Source organism: Amblyomma mixtum, chromosome 2 (genome assembly GCF_055824585.1).
Source record: "Amblyomma mixtum isolate Tamu chromosome 2, ASM5582458v1, whole genome shotgun sequence".
NCBI lineage: Eukaryota > Metazoa > Arthropoda > Arachnida > Ixodida > Ixodidae > Amblyomma > Amblyomma mixtum.
In genome coordinates this window covers 172,094,221-172,115,279 of record NC_143013.1, presented here as the reverse complement: position 1 = coordinate 172,115,279, position 21,059 = coordinate 172,094,221, and the positions used below count along the sequence as shown (strand labels likewise).

The window sequence follows — 21,059 nt, the reverse complement described above, 5'->3', positions numbered from 1 at the left end:
AACCCAGTACTAAATAAACATATCCGATCGGACTGCGAGGATGATAAACGTAAAAAGTGTGGGGCGAGAGGAACCCTCGACCATATAATTTGGGAGTGCCCTTACTCCCCAGGCAAGGCGCAAAACATTAGCAGTAGAGAAGCCTGGGAAACCTTGTTGCGGAGCTCGGACCCTGAGCTCCAACTCACCGCCGTCCAACTGGCAGAAGAGGCCGCCAGCGAAACCAACCCGGCCAGCATTGACTGCGACTATCCCGTGCGGCTGAGCCGCTCCTAAGCCCCCTCCCCCGTAAAGGGGGGTGAGACAGAGCGGCCCAGGCGGTGTGGTCTTTATCTGTTGGACAATAAAAGTTTTCAACAACACAACAACAACATCAGCTTAACCTCTATCAGAGCTTCACCTGAGCCTAATATCGTCGCCAGATGTGCCGATGACTCAGGAAAGTGAAACCATTAGCCAACCAGGCTAAACACATGCTTTCGCAAATCTATTCGGTTTACCTGTGTTAAAACCCTACCACTTTTTAAAGCTATCAGCATCAACAAGCATTTCTCCGATTGTTTTACTGCTACACACGTGCATTACTGCAGCCAGCGCTAGTGTTTCAAAGCACTTCAGTACGACACATAGCCGATAACATAACCAGAGCAGCGTGCTCTGCCCTCAATATTAACAGCCACAGACCCAATCTTGTTTTTCCGTTACTCTGAAGGGCAACACGAAATCTCCTATGCGATGCATCGTGAACGCGGCTTTGCACTGGTGATTACCGACAGGTTTCGACAACAACGCAAGACGCTTCGCTCTCAGTACAGCCAGCCTGGCAGCAGAGGGGAACCGGGCCAACTGGACTTTGCGGCTGAAGGGGATTCCAGGGAACCAGAACCTACCGGAACCAGAGGTTGAGAGCGAAAAACAAAACCGAAGCCTGCCGAGAAAGGAGAGAAACAAGCCCAGAAAGGTGGTTGTTAGAGCGATATACCGGGTGTCCCAGCTAAATGTAACCAAGTTTTAAAAAACATGGGGTGTCCTAGCCGTCTGAAACCATATGAGGGTTGTTTAGAGTCGCGTGAGCTAGTCTGCAGTATTTTTGTCGTTCTTCAAGGTTGACTAATTAGTTAAGCTTAATTAACTAACTTTTTAATTATTGACTTGAGGAACAAAGTGTGAATGGAAAAGTTGTAGATCGCTTTGAGAAACAGGTTACTGACACATTTGCAGCAAAGTAATATTTACCTAAGGTAGTTTTTTTACCGGCCTACATAACCCGCACAATAAGAAAAAGCTTCCACTTGACAACTGTGCCACTTCAACGTCCCAAGACGCGCCTTAAAGAATAAAATCCATTTTTTTCTGCAGTCCTCTCCTCGATGAGACTTTGGGTGCACATTGGGGCAGAGAAGTGAGCGTTCAGCTGGTCACGTGACTACTTTCTTTTAAGGCCAATAAATGAAGCTACGTAAATCGTAACTTGACGGAAACAGCACTGCTAGCGGTTTTTCGAGGTGATCTAAAACTATTGCATTGACACTTTCCTCCTGAAGTTAATTATTAAAAAGTTAGCTAATTAAACTTAACTAATGAACTTTGAAGAGCGAAAAGAATACTCGACTAGGCCACGCGACTATGAACAACGCTGAGTTGGTTTCACTGGACAAGGACACTTCGCCTTTTAAAAAAGTTTTGGTTACATTTAGCTGGGACACCCGGGCTAGATATATAGCTGGTTCAAAAAACGCCATTTTGGAGGAGCTAAATTTGACAAGGTCACATGGACACGTACAAGGACGAGGGGTAACAAACTACGCAGAGTTCCTGTTCCAAGCACTTTATTTTGTTTGTTAATACAGTTGGCCTGTGGTCATTACAGGGTAGATACAAGACAATACAGAATAGCAGTACTGCCATGCTCAAAGCAGGTCATGCAATTCAAGAGTGCAATAAATGGCACAATTACAAAGCAAGAAATGAGAAATTGATCAGGGTGTCATCTTTCCACAGCCGCAAAACAAATACATTACATCCAGGAACAAATGTACTGAAAAATACCAGTCAGTCCGGATTCAAAAAGAATGTGTTTACTGTTGTTCTAGGAAAAAACGAGTACTTGTATCTATTCGTGCTGACATGGGCTGGATGTGCTCTTGGTGGCCGCTTCCGACTGTTCGAGACATGCGCTGCTTTATGTAGTGATGAGAGTTCAAGTTAAATGAGTTATGGCGAATCAGATAAATTTGAATTTAACTTCTACGTTTTGGGGGTTCTGTTATGCAATATGCTGAACAATCACAAATTACATGTTCGAAACGGTTCACTGTAACGCTATACAGCATTGTCTTCACCAGGTGCTTTGCAGAAGTCAGCAAAGAGGGACGTTCAATTCCACAGCAAACCTTCGAAGTCATTGTCCTACGGAGATGAGTCCTATTTATTCACTCACCATTTCTTCCACCCCACATCAGTATCGTTATCGCTGACGTAAATGCTGATAAGAGCACCTCCATATCCAGCACATGACGTCATCGTCTCGTGGAATTAGACCATTTTAGGCCCCGATGCAGAAGCACGTCCGCTTTAGCGCTTGTTTGAAGTGGAAGAGTGGTGTAGATGCTTGACACGTTCACCTGGCATTCTTCGCTCACGCCAGAGCAGTGTTAAGGTGCCGTAAAGCCGCCTACACAAATCACCAGTAGGCGTGACGGCTCACGCAGTGCTTTCACTGTTGTCCTCTTTCGTCGAAGTATTCGTTCTCACGCAGGCGTTGCGAAGGGTATTCGGGCGATCGAGCGATAATTTTGCACGATAAACGAGGAGAAAAAAAAAGCCGTAAAGAGATGACAAATGCTAAAATCATCTGAATTGATATCTGACAGTCGTAAAAATATGCATAACAAAAAAGATAGCCCGCAAAGCCCCGGCTTGCGGGCTCGGTGGCTGTGGGCGACGTCAGGCGTCGGGAACGACGTGATGGTTGCCCCAGTCGTACAGCGTCCTGCCGACGGCGTTGACGGTGAGCAGAACCACGCCGACGAGCACAATCTTGAGCACCACGCCCAACACCACCTGCAAGCACGCAGAGTCGACAAGGGTATCTGTTATAAACACTGTAATGCTCCTAATGCATTTCATTCGAAGAAAATGAGAATAGCATATCTAAACTGGTTTTTTTCAAGCGAGTGCGGCCACTAGTGCATTCTGTTCGCCAGCATCAGCGCATTATAGCCAATTAGGAACTGAACTGATCCGCTCACTTTATTAGACTAGATCACACAAAGGTTTCCAGGAATGGGAATGCACATTAAAACATTTTTTTTCCCGAAAAAAAGAAGAGCCTATTAGATGTTACAGAAATTCCACATGACAAAGTGATCTCAGTCACCTTCTCCGACAGGCACGCGGAATGAATGTGATTAGTGTCAGCAACGCCTCGCTCTGTCGTAGAGGACACAGAGCCTTGGATTTGAGTTGTGGGCATACATAAGTTGCTGAATAATCGCGGGGGCGTCGGTTAATTGTCCCCTATGTTGTCGCAAGAAATCAATAGCTAAAAAATATCAAGCGACTAATTCGCGACCTAAGCGATTACTATCCACGTACTTTTTGAGAACTGCGCATGGAGAAGACTTAGAGAAAAAGAGCAGGGGTAACTCAGCTGTCGCAAGCGGTGTTATCAGGTGGTGTTATGACTTTTTTGTTCTTTTGGAACACAGCGCTGGCAGACAACGGATGAGTAAAAAGACACACCGAAGACACACAATGCGCTGACTAGCAACTTCATTGTCGGAAGGCCGATCTGCGCCCGCCATCTTTGCGTGCGTGCCACGGTTCTTCATGCGCATGCGCACCACTCCCTCCTTCCTCTTTCATATATAATGCGCGGATCGGCCTTCTGACAATAAAGTTTATAGTCAGCGCATTGTGTGTCTTCTGTGTGCCTTCATTCTCGTCCGTTGTATTCCAGCGCTGTGTTTCAAGAGAATGCTCTACCCACTCGCCCAGCACCATGCCTTGCACTTCTTTTGCCTCTTCATCTTCCCTAAACACCGTTTACAACATGCCGTCTTTCCATAAACTAACCCAACAGCCCACCTCGGCGAAATATTCACCATTCGCGCATACGTACGAGTCGGACGAAAGGCACGCGTCCGATCTCGTGCATCACCACCATGGGTATGGAGATGGGCATGATGACGTTGCTGGACGCGCCCACCACCACCGGAATGGCGTAGTACATCGGGTACATGTTCTTGCTGTCCGCCTGCAACGGAGAGAAAAAAAGACATCCAGCCTTGCTGGCGAGTCCCGCTTAATGCTCGAGCGAAACGGCGCGGGCACATTTCGCGCTGGGACCTTTATAGTTACGGAAGGGGGCTATCTCTTGAACTTTGCCCAATCCCCGAAGTCTGCTCATGCACTTGGAAATAGCAAGGAGCAAGCTAGAGCTGTAGCAGCTGTGGAGCTAACGCCACCAGTCGGCTGCTGAATTCACATGACTACTTTCAGTTCGTTGTACCAGTAATACTTGTTGGGGGGCTAGTTGGTGCATGTTTCCAGAAAAGGGTTGTAACGCCTAAACAGACAACACACAGAAAGCCAGAACTGTAGCTGCGCCTGTCCCGTCTGGCTTTCTGTGTGTTGTCTGTTTAGGCGTTACAAACAAACAAACAAACAAACAAACAAACAAACAAACAAAGTAAGAAACAAACAAGCAAACAAACAAAATTCCATATATATATATTTATTACAAATACCTCAAGGGCCCTCGGGTGAGGGCTTCACATGAGGGGTTAAGAAACATATATCGTTAAGACACTGGCCAGCCCCGAGAAAAAAAGAACATTTAAAAGGCATCACACAGGTCAGCGCACCTTGCAGCTCTAATTAAACTATTAATTATAAGATATTCAAGCAGACTGAGGCCAAAAACGAACTACTCTTGCATGGATAGAGCTTCGTAGAATCTGTGCCTGGTTTTACAAACTCATGTTATGTAAATGAGTATTAAACAGGGTTAACGAAGAGTGAGCATTCAACAGTGCAGGGTTACAAAGTAAGCGCTCTTTTCCGAAGATATCCAGCCGACCTTAAAAATGACGGTTCACATGTTTTCTTCGATATGCGCTATCAGACGGCTCGTTATGGATGTGCTTGTCGCACGGTAGCGGCGCGTTACATCGGCATGTCAGCGTGCGTTTATATTTTCGGCATCTGCGAAAGTTCTACGTAGGGCACAGTGTTATAAAGCAGCGTGATCGACGGGAAGCTAGTGCTGCGGCTTGAGGGCTTATTTGCGTCGCGATGGTCACCATCCTGGAGTGGAAAACACCACCTCAATAATGCAAGTCAATTGTCAACAAATAAAGAGCAAGCTCGACGGCGGCAAGAGAGGGGTGAATTCTCGCTCGGGTTTTTAATGCGAAAGCCTTTCTTGTCCCATGAGTGGCGTGTGCAGAGTCGACCAGACTTGTCCGGAGCGCTCGAGAGCGGTGTGCTGGGGTGGGAATGAAGTTAAATCTCATCGCAGCTGCTTTGCTGGGGGTAAGGCGCTGTTGCCTGTGTGGTGCACATGACTATTAGGCGTCTCCCCAGCGCAAGTATTATCAGCGAAAGTCAATGCCTTCTTTAGAATTTCGCATAATTTCCACCGGACGGCACCGCTCGAGCGCTCTAGACAAGTGTGATCGACTCTACAAGACCCGTCGATAGAGCGTGTCATCAGAGTGTGTCGCACGAACTGTGAATCATCCTTTATAAGGGTCATTACATGGCCTTGGAACCGGAGATAAACTGAAACTGTTCTCCTAACGCTCAAAGAATTTGTGCTAGATAACATCAATCAGAATTACTTTACTTTAGGCCTTTTCGTTGATTTCACGAAAGCCTTCGATTGTTTAAGTTATACAACATTCTCATAACTAAACTGCCCAGGTATGGAGTCCGGGGCATACCTCTAGAATTAAATTGTACCTAAGCAGCTGAACACAAATGGTATGCTTGGGAAATCATCGATCAAGCTTTCTAACAGTTAATAACGGAGTTCCACAAGAAAGCCCCTTAGGGCCTCTCTTGTTTAATGCTTTTATCAATGATATTGTCCTCATTGACAGATCAGAGAAGTCTATCATACATGCTGATGACTGTTCCTCACTTATGCCGGGGCCAGATGCAGGTATGTTGGTAAAGCAATAGGACTTTTTCTTGTAAACTTATTCTTGAGGACACAATCCAATGGACTGAAACTTAGTCAGACTAAAACCAAAATTATTGTCAGAGCAAAAAATTAAAGATTTCAGGGTTAACCACCCCATAATTTATGAAGCCCAGAATATTGAGACTGTAGAATCACACAATACTTGCAGTCACGTTTAACAGTAACTCGAACTGGGACTTGCAGTTGTGAACATATGCAATAAAATTTCCATAGCAGATGGGGCGATCTCACGCTGCCGAACGTTCCTCTCAGCGCATGTAAATATCCAGCTCTATCACGCATTATTTGCGTCCCACATCAATTGTTGCAACCTTGTCTGGGGCACCATTACAAGTACTAACAAGCATTAAATTCCTAACAGTCCAAAAAAGAATCATCCGGTACATGGGAGATCAGTCATAGCTCTCGCACTCTGGGTCACTTGGTTTCAACCTGTAAGATAATCCCCTGACATCTTTGTACGACTTTAGAATTTTGCGTACGTCTTATTCTTCAAAGAGACCATTTCATGATTTTCTAATTGCAACCACATCACTACAGCGCCACGAACATATCGTTTCTACTAGGAGCACTAATAACTGGTACATTCCGCTCTTCCGAACTAATTTTTAACATCAGTCACTAAAACAATCTCCCTTCAGTTCTAAACACACACATCTTTCATGCTAAGCCTACGATAAACCAGTTAAGGCAGCAATTTCTTAAAACGTTATCACAAATATTTAAACACTGCCTTGAATGTTGCTTACTTGAAAAATATTGTTAATTTTATTGTGTTTTATCTTAATGTTCCTTTTTAATTAATCACGTATAAGCTTTTTTCCCATTTTTATTTCCACTTATACATGCAATATGCTTTCCTGTGTGTGGGACATTAGAATATGTGTAACTTGACATTGAAATTTTGCTTTAAATATTGAAATTTCAAGTGGCATCTCTTCTGCCTCTTTAACGTACACTAAATATCTAATGACATTATGCTTACTGATCACTGATTGCACTGTTCCAATGCTGATTACTTGTCTAGCTATTTGCTATATATTGCGTGTCCTCATGTATGAAAATGCCAGTTTCGTTGCTATATTTGCTTTCCCCTGGTGTTGGCATCTTCACGCTGCCCCACCTTCCTGTGGTCTCTTGGGCCCAGTCAAGCTGCCTCGAGCAGCTTTTTCACCACGAGTTCCTACCATGCATATGGTGAAATAAACGACATTAAACTGAACTGATTAGTTGATTAAATAACGTAATTAGCATGAATGAATAAGACATCAGAATTATTTAATTGGTAATTATTTAAGTTGGTAAATTAATTAACCTAATTAGTAACTGTTTCACTCGTTAATCGGTAATTTATTCAAAATTATGAATTACTTGATCACCGCTGAATTAAATAAACAAATTCAGCTAGGTCACCAAAACGAACGATGAGTTGGGTAATTATTTATCGAATTTGTTCAATTAATTAATTAGTTACTTCGCAAAATCACCGGTATTTTAATCGAGTTGTTGAATTCATTAATTAATCAATACTTTGGTACGCTTCCCAGACGCTCTAGCAACGGGACCCACGTCTTCGGATCTGGTAGAAGCGAAGTTAGAGCGAAAACACAGCAAAGCCTTCAAGAAACCAACGGGGCAGTACCAAGAGAAATGCTTTCGCCTTACTGCGCCTAAGCAGGACTTAAGTGCACCCCCGGAATTTTTTCGCGTGGACAGCCTATACCTTCCATGCGTATTTCACTGCTGTACTTCCACTCCAGATGCGGGAGTGTGAGGTGCACACGGGCATATATGGTGCTGGTACAGACTCACGATGTCTTGCACGATGGGCATCATGAGCAGGCTGAGCGTCCGGTTGTTGGTGGTCTCGGCCAGCACGGACGAGATGGTGGCCAGTATGGCCTGCACCTCGATGTGCGAGCGCGCCGTCCAGAAGGTGGGCTTGAACAGCCTGAACAGGTGGGGCAGCAGGTCGTAATCCTGCGGCCATGCAATTTTCAGTACGGGCTACCTGGGCGTCCCCATTCTATACTCGCTGGATTTCAGTGTACGTGCTATTGTGAGCAAACGTGCAAGAACCTCCCTCCAAGTTGCCGTCCCACTCTGCGTGGCGGCGCCACCTGACAAAGCTCTTCAGGTGTCAAGACGGGCCTGCTGTGCCGGTCTAACCACCAGAAGTGCTTTGTCAGGTGGACCCTTCATACAGAGTGGCACGCGTCGGAACTTATAGGGTGGGGGAGGAGGGGCTCTTACTTTTGCTCACGATAGTACATCTTTTGTTGGCGCGGTGGAAGCAGTAGCACAACCCGTTTGCAACAGTCCAGAGAGGAGGTGAGTTTGGAATCTGTGTGTTCACGATGGTTTGGTTTGGTTTATGGGGGTTTAACGACCCAAAGCGAGTCAGGCTATGAGGGACGCCATAGTGAAGGGCTCCTGAAATTTCGATCACCTGGGGTTCTTTGACGTGCACTGACCTCCACGAGCTTGCTGGCCACCTGGACGCCTCCGAGGACGAAGACTATGCCCCAGGGCACCCTGGACCAGGCGTGGCGCACCATGGACCACGTCCTGACGAACAGCGAGCCAGACGCGCTCACCAGCAGCGCCGCCGACGCCAGCAGGGCCAGAAGCGTCAGCCTGCGTGGGTCGCATCGGAAATGTCAGCGAGACCGCTGCGGTGGCCGACAGGGGCTTGGGCATCTGCGTCGTATGCGGGAGTTCGATCCCCAGTGCCGATAAGTGCCAAATGGGTACGGGTCTCCCCCTGGCTAGGCGTGCTCGGTTTCTATGCGGTGAAACTCTTAAAAAAATGCCGTAATCCTTCGTGCCGATGTAAAAAAAAAGGAACCCATACGCCAGAAATCTCCTTGGCTACGCTTTCCTTACAGTGATAAAATCGAGTCCTAAATGTCAAGGAGAGCTGTTCCTGTTACCATCGTCTGTCGCGCCCTTGATTTCGTCCCTTTCTATCTGATTTGTGGCCGGTTTCTTGAAATAATGTGTCCACAATGGAATCGTGGTGACGTCTGGTTGGTTGGTTTATGGGGTTTAACGTCCCAAAGCGGCTCAGGCTACGAGAGATGCCGTAGTGAAGGGCTCCGCAAATTTCGACGTCCTGGGTGACGTCTGATAACAAAGCAAGTGGTACTGGCCGGGCGAGTAACCACAACTCCTCAGTGACAAGCGTCGCAGTATGAAACACTCTAAACGTGCACTCTTAACCGAAATGGCAAAATGGGACTAACTGCAGCAATTAATCCTCGCGACGCGCGGCTTGTCTTTAGGTCACCCAACCGTGGCTGATGTCGCATTGCAGTTAGTTTCCAAGGGAGTAATGGCTGTCGAAACGGAGGTAGTTGCCAAAGGATAAACATCTTTCGCGTCATCAACCTCTCCTGACTTGATGGTGCGCCACTTAGCGGGGAAAATCAACCTCTAAACTGTAAGATGGTATGCTTCATCGCTGTGTTGTTTTCCTCACGCTGTACTGTACGTATTCGGACGCCGATATCCGCTTTAAATTTCCCTCGAGGTGATTTCGAGCGCAGCTAACGCGACCTTCGCCGCGCAGTGTGCATGCAAGCCGTCCAGGGGGCGCTCCCTTGCCTGATGTCGCTCCCTATGTATCCCGCGGGCACGCACATCACCAGGGCCAGAGCGAAGCTGTGCACGGCGAGAGCGCCCGCGAGTCTGCGAGAGAGAGAGAGAGAGGAGAACAGAGAGAGTCCGTTTCATTCATGAACCTTCACATCAGGCTGGCCGGCCGTACTCACGATTGCGTGCCGAGCGCCTTCAGTTTGGTGTAAGCAGTCTGCACGGCGGCTGAGTGCTCGGTGTTCATGTCCTCCGGCTCACTGCGCAAGTAAGTCAGACAGTGACTGACAGTGCATCTGCCCTCGAAAAATGACAATCGCCGCGTAATTCTCTAGATATATTCCGACCACATAAGTGCACCAATGTCTCGATAAAGAGAGCATTTCCTGCTGTGCTCAGTTAAAAAGATTTCATATATTGTGGAATGCTACGTCCTGAAAAGAAGCGGGCAACACGGCAGGGAAATGTAAAACGCTACTTGTGTTGAAGATCAGGAGAAGGGGTTGAAGCGTGCTTCGTAGACGGTGCCCGATTTACTCTGTCCTTGACGCCTTCAATTTAATGCGTTAGCATTATAACCCACATGTTTGAACGATCGGTCCATCTATCCGTCCGTCTGAAGCATGGATTGGCAAGGGGAAAGTGAAGAGTTGAAAATCCTCCGCTTCACTTTCAGGAGAGATGGAAGGAGAGCGAAAGTGGGAGAGGAAAACAAAAGAGAGAGGGTGGGAGCAACAGCCTGTTGGTGGGAGGGGCCGGTTGGTGGGTGGGGAAGAGTGGGTTCGGCGTGTACAGTTGTGATTGACGGACTAGATCACACCACCCGCTCGCACGGTCTGAACCCGGCAGCGGCTGCTCTGTCCGGGGGAGCACTGATCGTAACGTATTCTCAGCCGCATCGATCGAATTAATCGCCAGTCATTTTTTCTTCACCTTTTCCCGCTGCTAGCTCATGACACGGACAACACGCAAAGCCATTGGTCAATAATTTGTCAATACTGCTGAGTCATTTTAAGGCAGACATATACCCCTGATAGCTGCATCGACGCTCTTTTTTGTTGCGAAATTTTGTGCCCTTGTGGTGTCACCTACCGTCAGGTGATCTATGTGAGCCTAGGAGTGCGTCGAGAGGGGCAGTCGTAAGGCGTCGCAGGCATACGTGCATTGCGCCTAGCGCAGCAGGCTCCGTACGGCAATTTATTTTATTTCCATTTTTCATGCCACCTTCGTTAATTTGCTCTCGTATTTTCTCGTACAAAAGAAGTTAACAACAGGGATAGAACACTTTTAATCATGCAATAGCAGTCAGAAGGAATGGCGAGTGTCACAGAGAAGCAATATATATATATATATATAATATACCTGATATATATACGAGGGGGTACCCAAAAGTAACCGGACTAAATTTTTTGGTCGGGAAAGCTTCTGTGGTACCGCGTTTTCCCACTAGGAGCGCATAGAACGAACATTCCAGAGTCAGTAAGCCGAGTGCCGTCTTTGAGGGAGGTCAGACTGGTTTAGGCAGAGTTTTAGAGTGACGACGGTTTTGTGTGAATGTCGTTTTTGCAATGGCTGATTTTCGTGAACAGTGTGCGCCGGTGAAATTCTGATTTTTGCTCGGAAAAAGTTGAATGGAAACTCTTGAAATATTAAGAAAGACGTACAAGGACGATGCTATGGGGACAACTCAAGTGTTCCTGAATCGAATCCTGAATCAAAGCAACAATCATGCCAATGGAAAACTTCAAATTCACCTTGCCTCAAGAAAGCTCGTCAGGTGAAACCAAACCTCAAAACAATGCTGATTTGTTTTTTCGACGTGTGAGGAGTCGTCCATTGAGAATTTGTCCCGCAGGGTCAGACAGTTAGCCAGGCTTTCTACTTGGACGTTTTGAAAAGATTGGGCAAAAAGGTGCGGTGGAAGCGGCCAGATTTGTGGCGGTCGGGTGACTGGTTTTTCCATCATGGCAATGCCCCTGCTCACACAGCCCTGTCTCTACTACAATTTTGGGTCAAAAATGGCATGACCCCTATTCCTCAACCCTCATACTCTCCCGACCTTGCCCCGTGCTACTTTCTTTGTTTCCTAGAATGAAAAAATAGGTGAATGAAAAGCGTTTCGCTGATGTTGCTGAGGTGAAGAAAAAAACGACGGAGGCACTGTCAAGCATCACAAAAAATGAATTTAAACAATGTTTTGAAAATTGTAATGAAAGATTCGACAAGCGTATCATTGCAAGTGGGGAATACTTTGAAGGATATTGAAGGTCTGTGCTGAAAATGTGAACAAATAAGTTCAAACAAAAATAAGTCCGGTTTCTTTTGGGTACCCCCTCGTATATATCAGAGAAGCCAACAGCCACAGAAACCAAGGAGCACAGGGGATTTCTTAATTTATTTTTTTTTGTGCTGTTGATCAAGTAAGAATATTACTGAATATGTTGTCGCTTAAAGCTAATTGATTAGAAAAGCAGAAGAAAAAACAACCAGATGCCGCCGGTGGGATCCGAACCCACGACCTCCGAATTACGCGTCTACAGAGAATTGTTAGGCCGTGGAGAACATCCATAAATTACAATCTCCCACGCAGCAGGAAGTACAAGGTGGAGATGTCGATGAGTTTGATGCAAAAATATTGGAGGGGACAATCAATCTCCGCGTTAAGGGTATGACGCGATATCGTAATGGTTTAATTCCCATATATGCAGAAGGTCATTCGGTACTTTACATTCGCAGATCCCTGGGAGCCCTCATACGCCTCCTGGCGCAGTGGTGCAGCGGTTAAGCGATGCGCCACTGCACTGCGATGGCAGGTGCTGCCACCTGTGCGCTTTGTGGGGACCAGGTTTCTCTTCACGAGCAACCAATCATTACTTTAAGTGCCACCTGCCACGGTGGCTAGTACGCTCACTATTCGGTGGGTAGGTTGTGATGACGCCACAAGGCGACGTGACCTAAGTGGCCCACCTGCCTCCTGGGTTACTCTGGGGACCACCTGCCATAGTCATGCTCGTGATTCTTCGCTTACAACGCCTTCAAGGCCGACGCCCCATTTCCCGGGTAGCGGGGCCTTTAAACGGTATCGCGTTAAGACAGCAGCAGCGGGGGCCAAAAGTGAACGGGACGCAGTGCGATTGCTTTCCACCGGCACCCCGTCCGCGCACTCACTAGGGAAGCACGTGCGCCCAGGAGAGGTAGCAGTAGGCGACCAGCAGCGCCGCCACGCAGCCGGGAAGCGTCAGCACGCACCACGAAGAGGCCGTCATGTCCGCCTCCGGGGAGGGCACGCTTCTGGAATCGCCGAGCAGCCAGCTGTTAGCCATAGCTATTACTAATAGCTATGGGTCTTGCGGGTACAGCGGCAACTTAGTCCACAACGCGCCAATATAAGGTGATACGTGGTCGGTCAGAGCAATAGTGGTAATTAAAAGGACACTGAGGACGAACTGAGGATGGGTTGTGTAGGTTCTAATAACAAAGAGAATACTCCCTCACCGAAAACGAGGCCTTTATTAGAAAGGTTTCGACTTTTAGGGTTTTTGCTTTTTGAGAATTCCGCGGACTTTCGTCCGTGTTTATTGCACGTACGTAGTTTTCGTTCTTTTTTCCTTTTCGGTGAACATTATTTTCGACGAATGAATAACCGGGTGTCTTCCGTAATATATCTGTAGGAACCATCATTTTATAGCTGCGCCCCGGGCAATCCTCTTAATCAAGTTATACTTGATTTCTACCCGAAAATGAGTCTTCTAGGAAGTTTCGTGTCCGTGTGGACAAAGCTGAAGACACCGCAGGGAAAGCATCGGATATGCTTTGCGAACGTGCAGAGGGATGTTTCCAGTCAAACTTGATTTTAAACTTCTATTCAGACTATGACGGTGCTTAATTTTAGGCCAAGTTTGAACAGTACATCTCCGAAGCGAGAATTGACACACAAGACGCCTTATTGGCATGGCTGCATTAAGTACTACCCACGCTAACGAAATCTTGCTCCAAGGATCTTCAGCGTATAAAATGATCGCATTGGCGCTGAAAGAATGTGGTCGCAGTGTGCAGGTAGGAGCAATATTAAAGGGAACACGGGAGCGCGTGCCCTCCGCGCTTAGTGAATCACTGCCGCCGAGAGCCGGTAAGAATGTGAGGCAAATGTCCAGTAAGCATGGTCGACTGCTGTTTCCGCGCATGCGCCTGGTGCAACCCATTCTTGTCGACCTTCGGTGGCAGTGATTCATAATTAAGACAGATAGGGATTTCAAGGACGCAAAAGTGCTGTGCAGTATGTAATAATATACGCGCCGAGATAATTATATTAAATGAGGAAAAAAAAGTAATTTACTTTGTAGAAGGTTAAAAAAGAAGTACCTTATTTTGTACATGATTTGCGGTAAAAGGGTGAAAAAGAAGTAGCTGATTTTGTATACTATTTGCGGCAACAGGTAGAAAAAGAAGTAACTGATTTTGTACATGATTTGCAGTAAACCCGCTGTTTGCATTTCTTTACAAACCGACGACAAAAAAAATAAAGCATTTTATATCCCACACAAAAACAACCGCTTATAGCAAACTGTCTAATGCTACAAAAATATGACGTGATAGAACCCGAATTATGAAACCTTTTTCTGACTAGCCCTGTTTGTACAAGAATTTGAGGTCAAAAATATAACTTCCATATCGCTCGCATCGAGCTGCTTAGACTTACATAAAAACCAATGGGAAACGCTTTTGACGATAGCAAAAACGTTAAGAATGCAAGCCTGTCGACCGCAGATATGCGAATATAGTGATTGTTATAGTGAAATCTAACGATATATAAAAAAATTGCTTTCATAAACTCTTCTTTGTTCAAAAATGCTTTCGCCTAGAATTAATGGGTGCGATGTTTTGTGACGCTAATGCATGGTTTCGAGTGAGTGTCAGCAATTGCTCCAGGTGGGTGACAGTGCTAAGCTAGCAGACGACATTGGAGGGAAGAGGACCTCCCGGTGGGCTGAGGCGCATAACGTAGCGAAGCAATACCTCCAAACGCATGAATTCTTTACTTACAACGTTACCATGTCCCGTCCTAATACGCCCTTGTCTTGCGCATATATTTTGTTAATGCTCTCCTTTGAAACTGAATTCGGCGCACTTTTATCGTTTTTTTTTTCTCGTTTAAACCGAAAAGTCATGTCCTGTTTTATTAGCTAGAAAACACCACAAAATAAAATAAAGGTGTCGCCGTCAGCGGCCAATTTCGTAACTAAAATGCACACCTAGGCGTCGATCTTTGATCTCGGATCCCAGATGCTATGCTACACATCCATTGACTTCAGAATGGCGGAAACCACTTATTTTCGATATGGACGTCGCGAGTTGCAATGAAGTGGCGGGAACATTTTGTAGCCGTACGGCTGCGCTCGGGTGGACGTCAATGAGTAATTACTCCCTTATTTTAAAACCAGTTGTCTGGCCGCGAAATGCGCCTGTTGCTTCCGGACAAACAATAACATGCCCAGAAAAAGCCAGAGAATCAATTTTTACTTTTTACTTAGCATGAAGACAGGGGGAACATTACAAATGGGGGTGCATTTTTGTGAACTCATGTGAATCTTCTGAATATACTAAAGCAGCTCTTTGTTTTCTTTGGTTATTTAGGTGTGTACTTTCCAACGTTGCTGGTATTCATGTGCCGGAAAGACAACTGCTTTTCTGTTTTTTGGATTAAGTTTTTGTGAGTTTTGGTTCGTGTTATTTTTTCACCATCACTGTTTGTTGTTGCTTTCCATTGCACAGATGAGCAGTTAATTTTTCTGTACTTGTACCATAGGGATCACGGAAAAATCTAGCAGAATTTTCTGCATTTCTGTTGCACCTCATCAGCCTAAATAAAAGTATTGTTATTATTGCCACTACTGTAATCACGGTAGCTGCTCCATTTTTATTGCGCGTTCAGGAATTTCTTTTTGTTCAGGTTGACATCGCACGCAAGGCGTCCTACTTTTCCATGTGTTTCTTATAGCCGACAGGGAGGGAGTCGAGACACCTTCAAATTTGTTCTAATAGGGTGTGCATACACGTCAGTGTGCGCACAGCGACTGCCGAGTTCTATACGGATGCGGACAGTGTATAGAAGTACTGTACTTGGCGAGCGCCGTGAGTGCGTCGGCGGCCGGTCCGGTCCAGTAGCTGCACAGGCTGCCGAGCACAGTCATCAGCGACGGACCCATCAGGAACGCGTTGTGGATGTCCGCGCGACGCCTGCAAAAAGAGGACGACAGTGGACGACATAGTAAAGGGTGGTTCTTTTCTCTTCTTCTTTGTACGGAGAAGTTGTTCCTCCGTTCTTCTTTTTTTTCAACGAAGTACTGAGTCAGTAGGAAGACAGGGGACTCTTGTCGAGCACTGATATAGGTTTTATGTACACAGACGACTATTTACAAGGAGTATGTAGTACATGACAGCATGATGTCTGACCAGCCGCCCCGTGGACCCACTCCACGGCTACTCGAGAGCACGGTCTGCATGCCTGGCTCCGGTCGAGACCAAAATCTCTGTGTCGCGATGGCGGCAGAGCATCGCGCGCCCCCGCGCTCTCTCCCCACGCGAAAAGAAAAAAAACAAGAAGTTGAATTATTAAGCCGCGAGCAGGAGGAGCCTCGTCACTACATGTGTTTTTGCTCTCTCCCTAAAAGCCCCGGCCTTGGCGCCATACACAGTTTGCAAACGCGGCGACGAACGCCCTCCCGCAACAGGGACCGCGGAGGTCGTGCTCTGGGAGGTCGTGCTCTCGGAGGTCGTGCTCTCGTCTCTGGACCCGCCGACAAACCGTGCGGTGGTCCAGGGACCCAAGGGGGGTCTAAACACACTTGCCATAATAAAGTTTTTCTCTCTCTCTCTCTCCCTGACGGCGTGGTGGGCGCTTTTGATGCGTCATCGGCAAACCTTGTCATGACCACGTGATCACAACGTCACCGGCGGGCTATAAAAGGAGCTGCCTGAATAAATTGTTCTTTCTTGTTGCGTCATTCCTGCGTGACGCTATATAACAGTGGCGACGAGTGAATGAGCTAAGTTACGAAGAAGTCGTCCGGCATATGGAAGACCACTACGCTCCACAAGTTAACGAGAACGCTGCAAGTTATGCTTTCTTCATGCGCTCGCAAAAAGACGGCGAATCTGCGCATGACTTCATTGCGGAAATTGGACGGCTAGCGCAGAAGTGCAACTTCGGAACGTCACTGGGGCGCAGGGTTGCCAGGTCCTAAATTTTAAAAGTAGCCACAAAAAGCTGAAAAGTAGCCAAAAAAGTAGCCAACCAGCTGCCGAAGTGTCAAAAGTAGCCAAAAGTAGCGCCAAGGTTGCAGAAAAGCGTCACAAGAAGCATAAAGGGCGCAAGAAATATATAATTCGTGTAGGACGCAGGGTAATTGTGAATGCGAATAACTCTGAATTACAAAAGCATCGCAAATCAAATGAAAGGAAATACATGAACACCATGGGACAGGAGCACGGAAACGCGCGAGGAATTTCTGAAGTGAAAGTGTGGGAAAAGTAATCAGAACAGTTTTTCTTCTTTTCAGAGGAGAAATAATTGGTCTTCCTAAGCCACAGCCATGGCAATTTTAATTCCTATATATATATATATGGCATGCCTGGCATTGTTTTTTGCATGAAATTTCTTCACTGCTCCATAAACAAGGGTTTGATTTGATGCGCCTATTTCTTTTTCCGTTTTTCTCCTGTGATCTTTTTTCAGCTTATATTGCAAATAGACTGATCGCCACATGCAGTTCATATGTTCTGAAGGCATAGAAAGCATAGCCTGGGTCAAATTTTTTCAGGTCACATGGCTTCCATTTCAGCCGTATACTGGGGAACTCATGGCTCTCGGGATATCGCTGTACGATACGAAGAGCCTTCGTCATCGCGTTTCAAAGCCTTTTTGCTCTTCCCCGCTCCCCAGTAATCGGCTAAAAGGAAACCGTATTTGCCCTGAAAAATTTTAACCGAGACTGTAATTCTCAGCATCATCCAATTGTAAGTCGGGCTAGCATGTGTGGCCGATCAACGCGCTTTGAACCAGTATCCAACTGAGGAAACAAGGTATATCAGCTAAGTAGCAATTCACATCCTTATTTAGCTGCAGCGCATTGAGTGAATGGAGATGGGACATTTCTTATTGCTGGTTCTAAGGAAACCTACATATCAGCATTGCATAGCGGAGCCGGAATCTCGCTTGGGAGAACGCAGGAGCCAGTGAACACAGGAGCGAGGAGTATTTTAAGTCTAGGACATGATTACAGGCAAAATTTCAACGAAAAGACTGGCACCGCAGAATAATGGTGTTCGCGTAAGGCATTCTCACGCACTCAAGCAAAGATGCATGGATCATTGGCAGAAAAAGAGGTCCATTACAACCCTAACTTCGATTTCAAAAGTAGCCGAAAAGTAGCCAAGTAGCCAAGTTCAAATTTTTGTCGCCAAGCGGTCCTAAAAGTAGCCAATTTGGCGCAAAGTAGCCAAACCTGGCAACCCTGCTGGGGCGCATGCTACGGGACAGAATTGCGAACGGTGTTGACTACCCCATCGGATTTCGGTCCAGGACACTCACAAAGGCAGATCGTAACTACTCTCAGCTAGAAAGAGAAGCACTGGCACCGGTGTTCGGTGTCGCACGGTTCAGGGACTACTTTTACGGACATCCGTTCGTCTTAGTAACCCACCACAAGCCTCTTAGTGGTTTATTCAATCCAGGCAAAGCAATAGCCCCGATGGCGGCTGCGAGAATCCAGCGCTGGGCCTTGTGCCTCGGCAACTACAGTTATATATTGCAGTACCGCAACGGCAGCGAGAATTCCAATGCCGACGCCCTCAGACGCTTGCCATTGCCGGTTACGGAGCCGCTGGATGTCGCTGCGGACGAGTACGTTTTGCATGCCCAGTGTCTTGAGGAAACGGCGGTCGTCGCCCGGAAGGTTGAATAAATGACAAACCGAGACGACACTCTTCAACAGGTCAAAAGGTGGATTGCCGACGGATGGCCACCGTATCTACCGCAGGATCTTGAGCATCTCCGGGCGTACTTCAACAGAAGAACAGAGCTAACCGTGAGGCACAATTTGATGTACTGAGGACATCGCATTGTTCTACCCGGGGCGGCGGCAAAGCGTTTGTTGTGTCTGCTCAATGAGACGCACCCTGGTATGACGTCCATGAAAAGCACGGCGAGAACGCTGTTTTGGTACCCGGGTCTGGATTCTGACATAGAGCGACTGGTGAAATCATGCTCTATTTGTGCAAAGATGGAGCAGACTACAAGCAGATTTCGCAGGTCCAATGGACGGACATATGGTATTGGTCGTCGTAGACTCCGAAACGAAATGGATGGAAGCAATTCCAATGAAAATTGCCACATCGCAAACGGTCGACGCACTACGGTCAACAATTGCACGCTTCGGCCTTCCAAAAACTTTCGTTTCAGATAACGGTCCACAATTTGTGGCCGCCGTTTCTCGTGCGTTTCTGGCACGAAACAACGTAAAGCAACTCACAACAGCCCCTTATCACCCACAATCGAATGGTTTAGTCGAAAGAGCTGTGCGAAGGGCTTAAGAAAAGCCCTGGAAAATACCTGGAAATGCGTACAGCTCGGTTTTTGTTCCGATAACGCCGAATGCCTGTAAAGGATGGCATTTTATTCGGTTATTCGGAACACTTATTCGATTACCAGATAAGAACAAAGATGAACTGCATCACGCACGGTGAGAAGTCGGCAGAAAGCCAGCCAAGAGTAGGTGCGACTAAATTTGATGTTGGAGAACCGGTCTGGATGCGCAATTTCAGAGCAAGTCGCAGGTGGATTCCAGGAGCAGTGCATGGTCAACAGGGTTCCAGGATGGTATCCGTTGACTCGGAGTAAGGTCTTCAGCGGCGGCACTTGGACCAACAGAGACGTCGGACTGAATCAGAAGACAGAGCCCCTGGAGAAGTTAGCAAGCGGGAACCTGCGTACGACGCTCCGACCACGTCGAGAGATAGCCCAGAAGGATCCGGGACAGAAACTGGCCCGCCAGGTTTACGAAGGTCAACCAGTCAGCGACGGCCAAGCGGTGAGAGATGCGTCGTCGGAAAACCTTGTCATGACCACGTGATCACAACGTCACTGGCGGGGTATAAAAGGAGCTGCTTGAATAAATCGTTCCTTCTTGTTGCGTCATTCTTACGTGATGCAGTATAACAGCTTTGTGCTTACTTTTCGCCAGGGATATAATCGTGTTCGAAGTTGGCCGCTTTATCCGGGCCTGTTCGCAGTCGCACCTGCCCGACCCGTTACTGCCAGCACGCGACTTCCACACAGAGGCCACCACTTGGGGCTACTCTAGGATGTAGCGAGAAGCCTACGACAACGCGAAATACGTACACTGAAAGTGTTTGAGACTCGTACTGTTGCTCGTGATAAGGAGTGCGCCATTTTGAAAGACATGATGGCAGAAAGTACACGGACACAGGAAAAGTCTATGACAAGACGATACTATCTTGCAGTCTTCTTCTGTGTTCCTGCACTCTATGCGCTGATAACTCGCATAATTAATAGTTCTGGTTTGGTTTGGTTTGGTTTATGGGGTTTAACGTCCCAAAGTGACTCGGGTTATGAGGGACGCCGTAGTGAAGGGCTCCGGAAACTTCGACCACCCGAGGTTCTTTAACGCACAGTACACGGGCTTACAGTGCACGGGCTTCTAGAATTTCGCCTCCATCGAAATTCGACCGGCGCGGCCGGGATCGAACCTGCGTCTTTTGGGTCAGCAGCCGAGTGGCATAGCCACTCAGCCACTGGACTTATTAGTTTTGAGCCAAATTCCCTTTCTTCTACATGGAGTGAATCAGTACCAGAGGTCGCTATAGTTCTGCGTTGCGAGAAGCAATAAAAAAAAACGTTTTGATTGTATTGCTTATTGTGAGGTTACAGTAAACAGAAAACCACGCTTAGGCAAGCCTAGCCGCTCAGCACAGAGAAACAGCTCTCGCTGATTAATGCGCTACGCCGCTAAGCTTAACTGTATACAGCCATGTTTTTTTAGTTCCAGCACAGGTTGCTCAGCGGCAGCTTGCAGTACTTACTTCATTTGTCGTTTTCTTTTCGACAACTCCTGGATTTTAACTCCTGGAAGGAAAACGGACAAGCTGGTCAAAGCGCGCGATAAAAGCAGAGCCAGCAACATTAAGAACTGCGGATGTACAGGACGCTCAGCTATAGTGCCATTGAGATGGTAGT

The 21,059-nt window shown here is 47.0% G+C and overlaps 1 protein-coding gene across 5 annotated transcripts; it reads right to left on the bottom strand.

Annotated features, from left to right (window-relative positions):
* Nucleotides 1-1,812: 1,812 nt before the first annotated feature.
* Nucleotides 1,813-20,943, bottom strand: LOC149361621 (Na(+)/citrate cotransporter-like). Of its 5 annotated transcripts, none has more exons than XM_089572739.1 (8): nt 20,906-20,943; nt 15,926-16,042; nt 12,974-13,096; nt 9,985-10,065; nt 8,661-8,848; nt 8,024-8,191; nt 4,124-4,258; nt 1,813-3,063 (listed from the first exon to the last, which is right to left on the bottom strand). In XM_089572739.1, the coding sequence occupies exons 1-8, from the start codon at nt 20,908-20,910 to the stop codon at nt 2,717-2,719; spliced, it is 1,164 nt and encodes a 387-aa protein (XP_089428865.1). In that variant the 5' UTR covers nt 20,911-20,943; the 3' UTR covers nt 1,813-2,716. The 5 variants fall into 5 exon arrangements, with proteins under 5 accessions (XP_089428865.1, XP_089428868.1, XP_089428867.1 ...); XM_089572744.1 differs by having other exon boundaries at nt 2,819-3,063; nt 8,686-8,848; XM_089572742.1 differs by lacking the exon at nt 4,124-4,258.
* Nucleotides 20,944-21,059: the final 116 nt, after the last annotated feature.

Bases quoted from the DNA above. Each gene is read 5' to 3' on its own strand.
- LOC149361621 (XM_089572739.1), bottom strand. The intron at 10,066-12,973 runs GTGAGTGCGCGG...TTACTTGCGCAG, and splicing joins TGGGCGCACGTGCTTCCCTA to TGAGCCGGAGGACATGAACA. The intron at 4,259-8,023 runs GTGAGTCTGTAC...TCTCCGTTGCAG, and splicing joins TGCCCATCGTGCAAGACATC to GCGGACAGCAAGAACATGTA.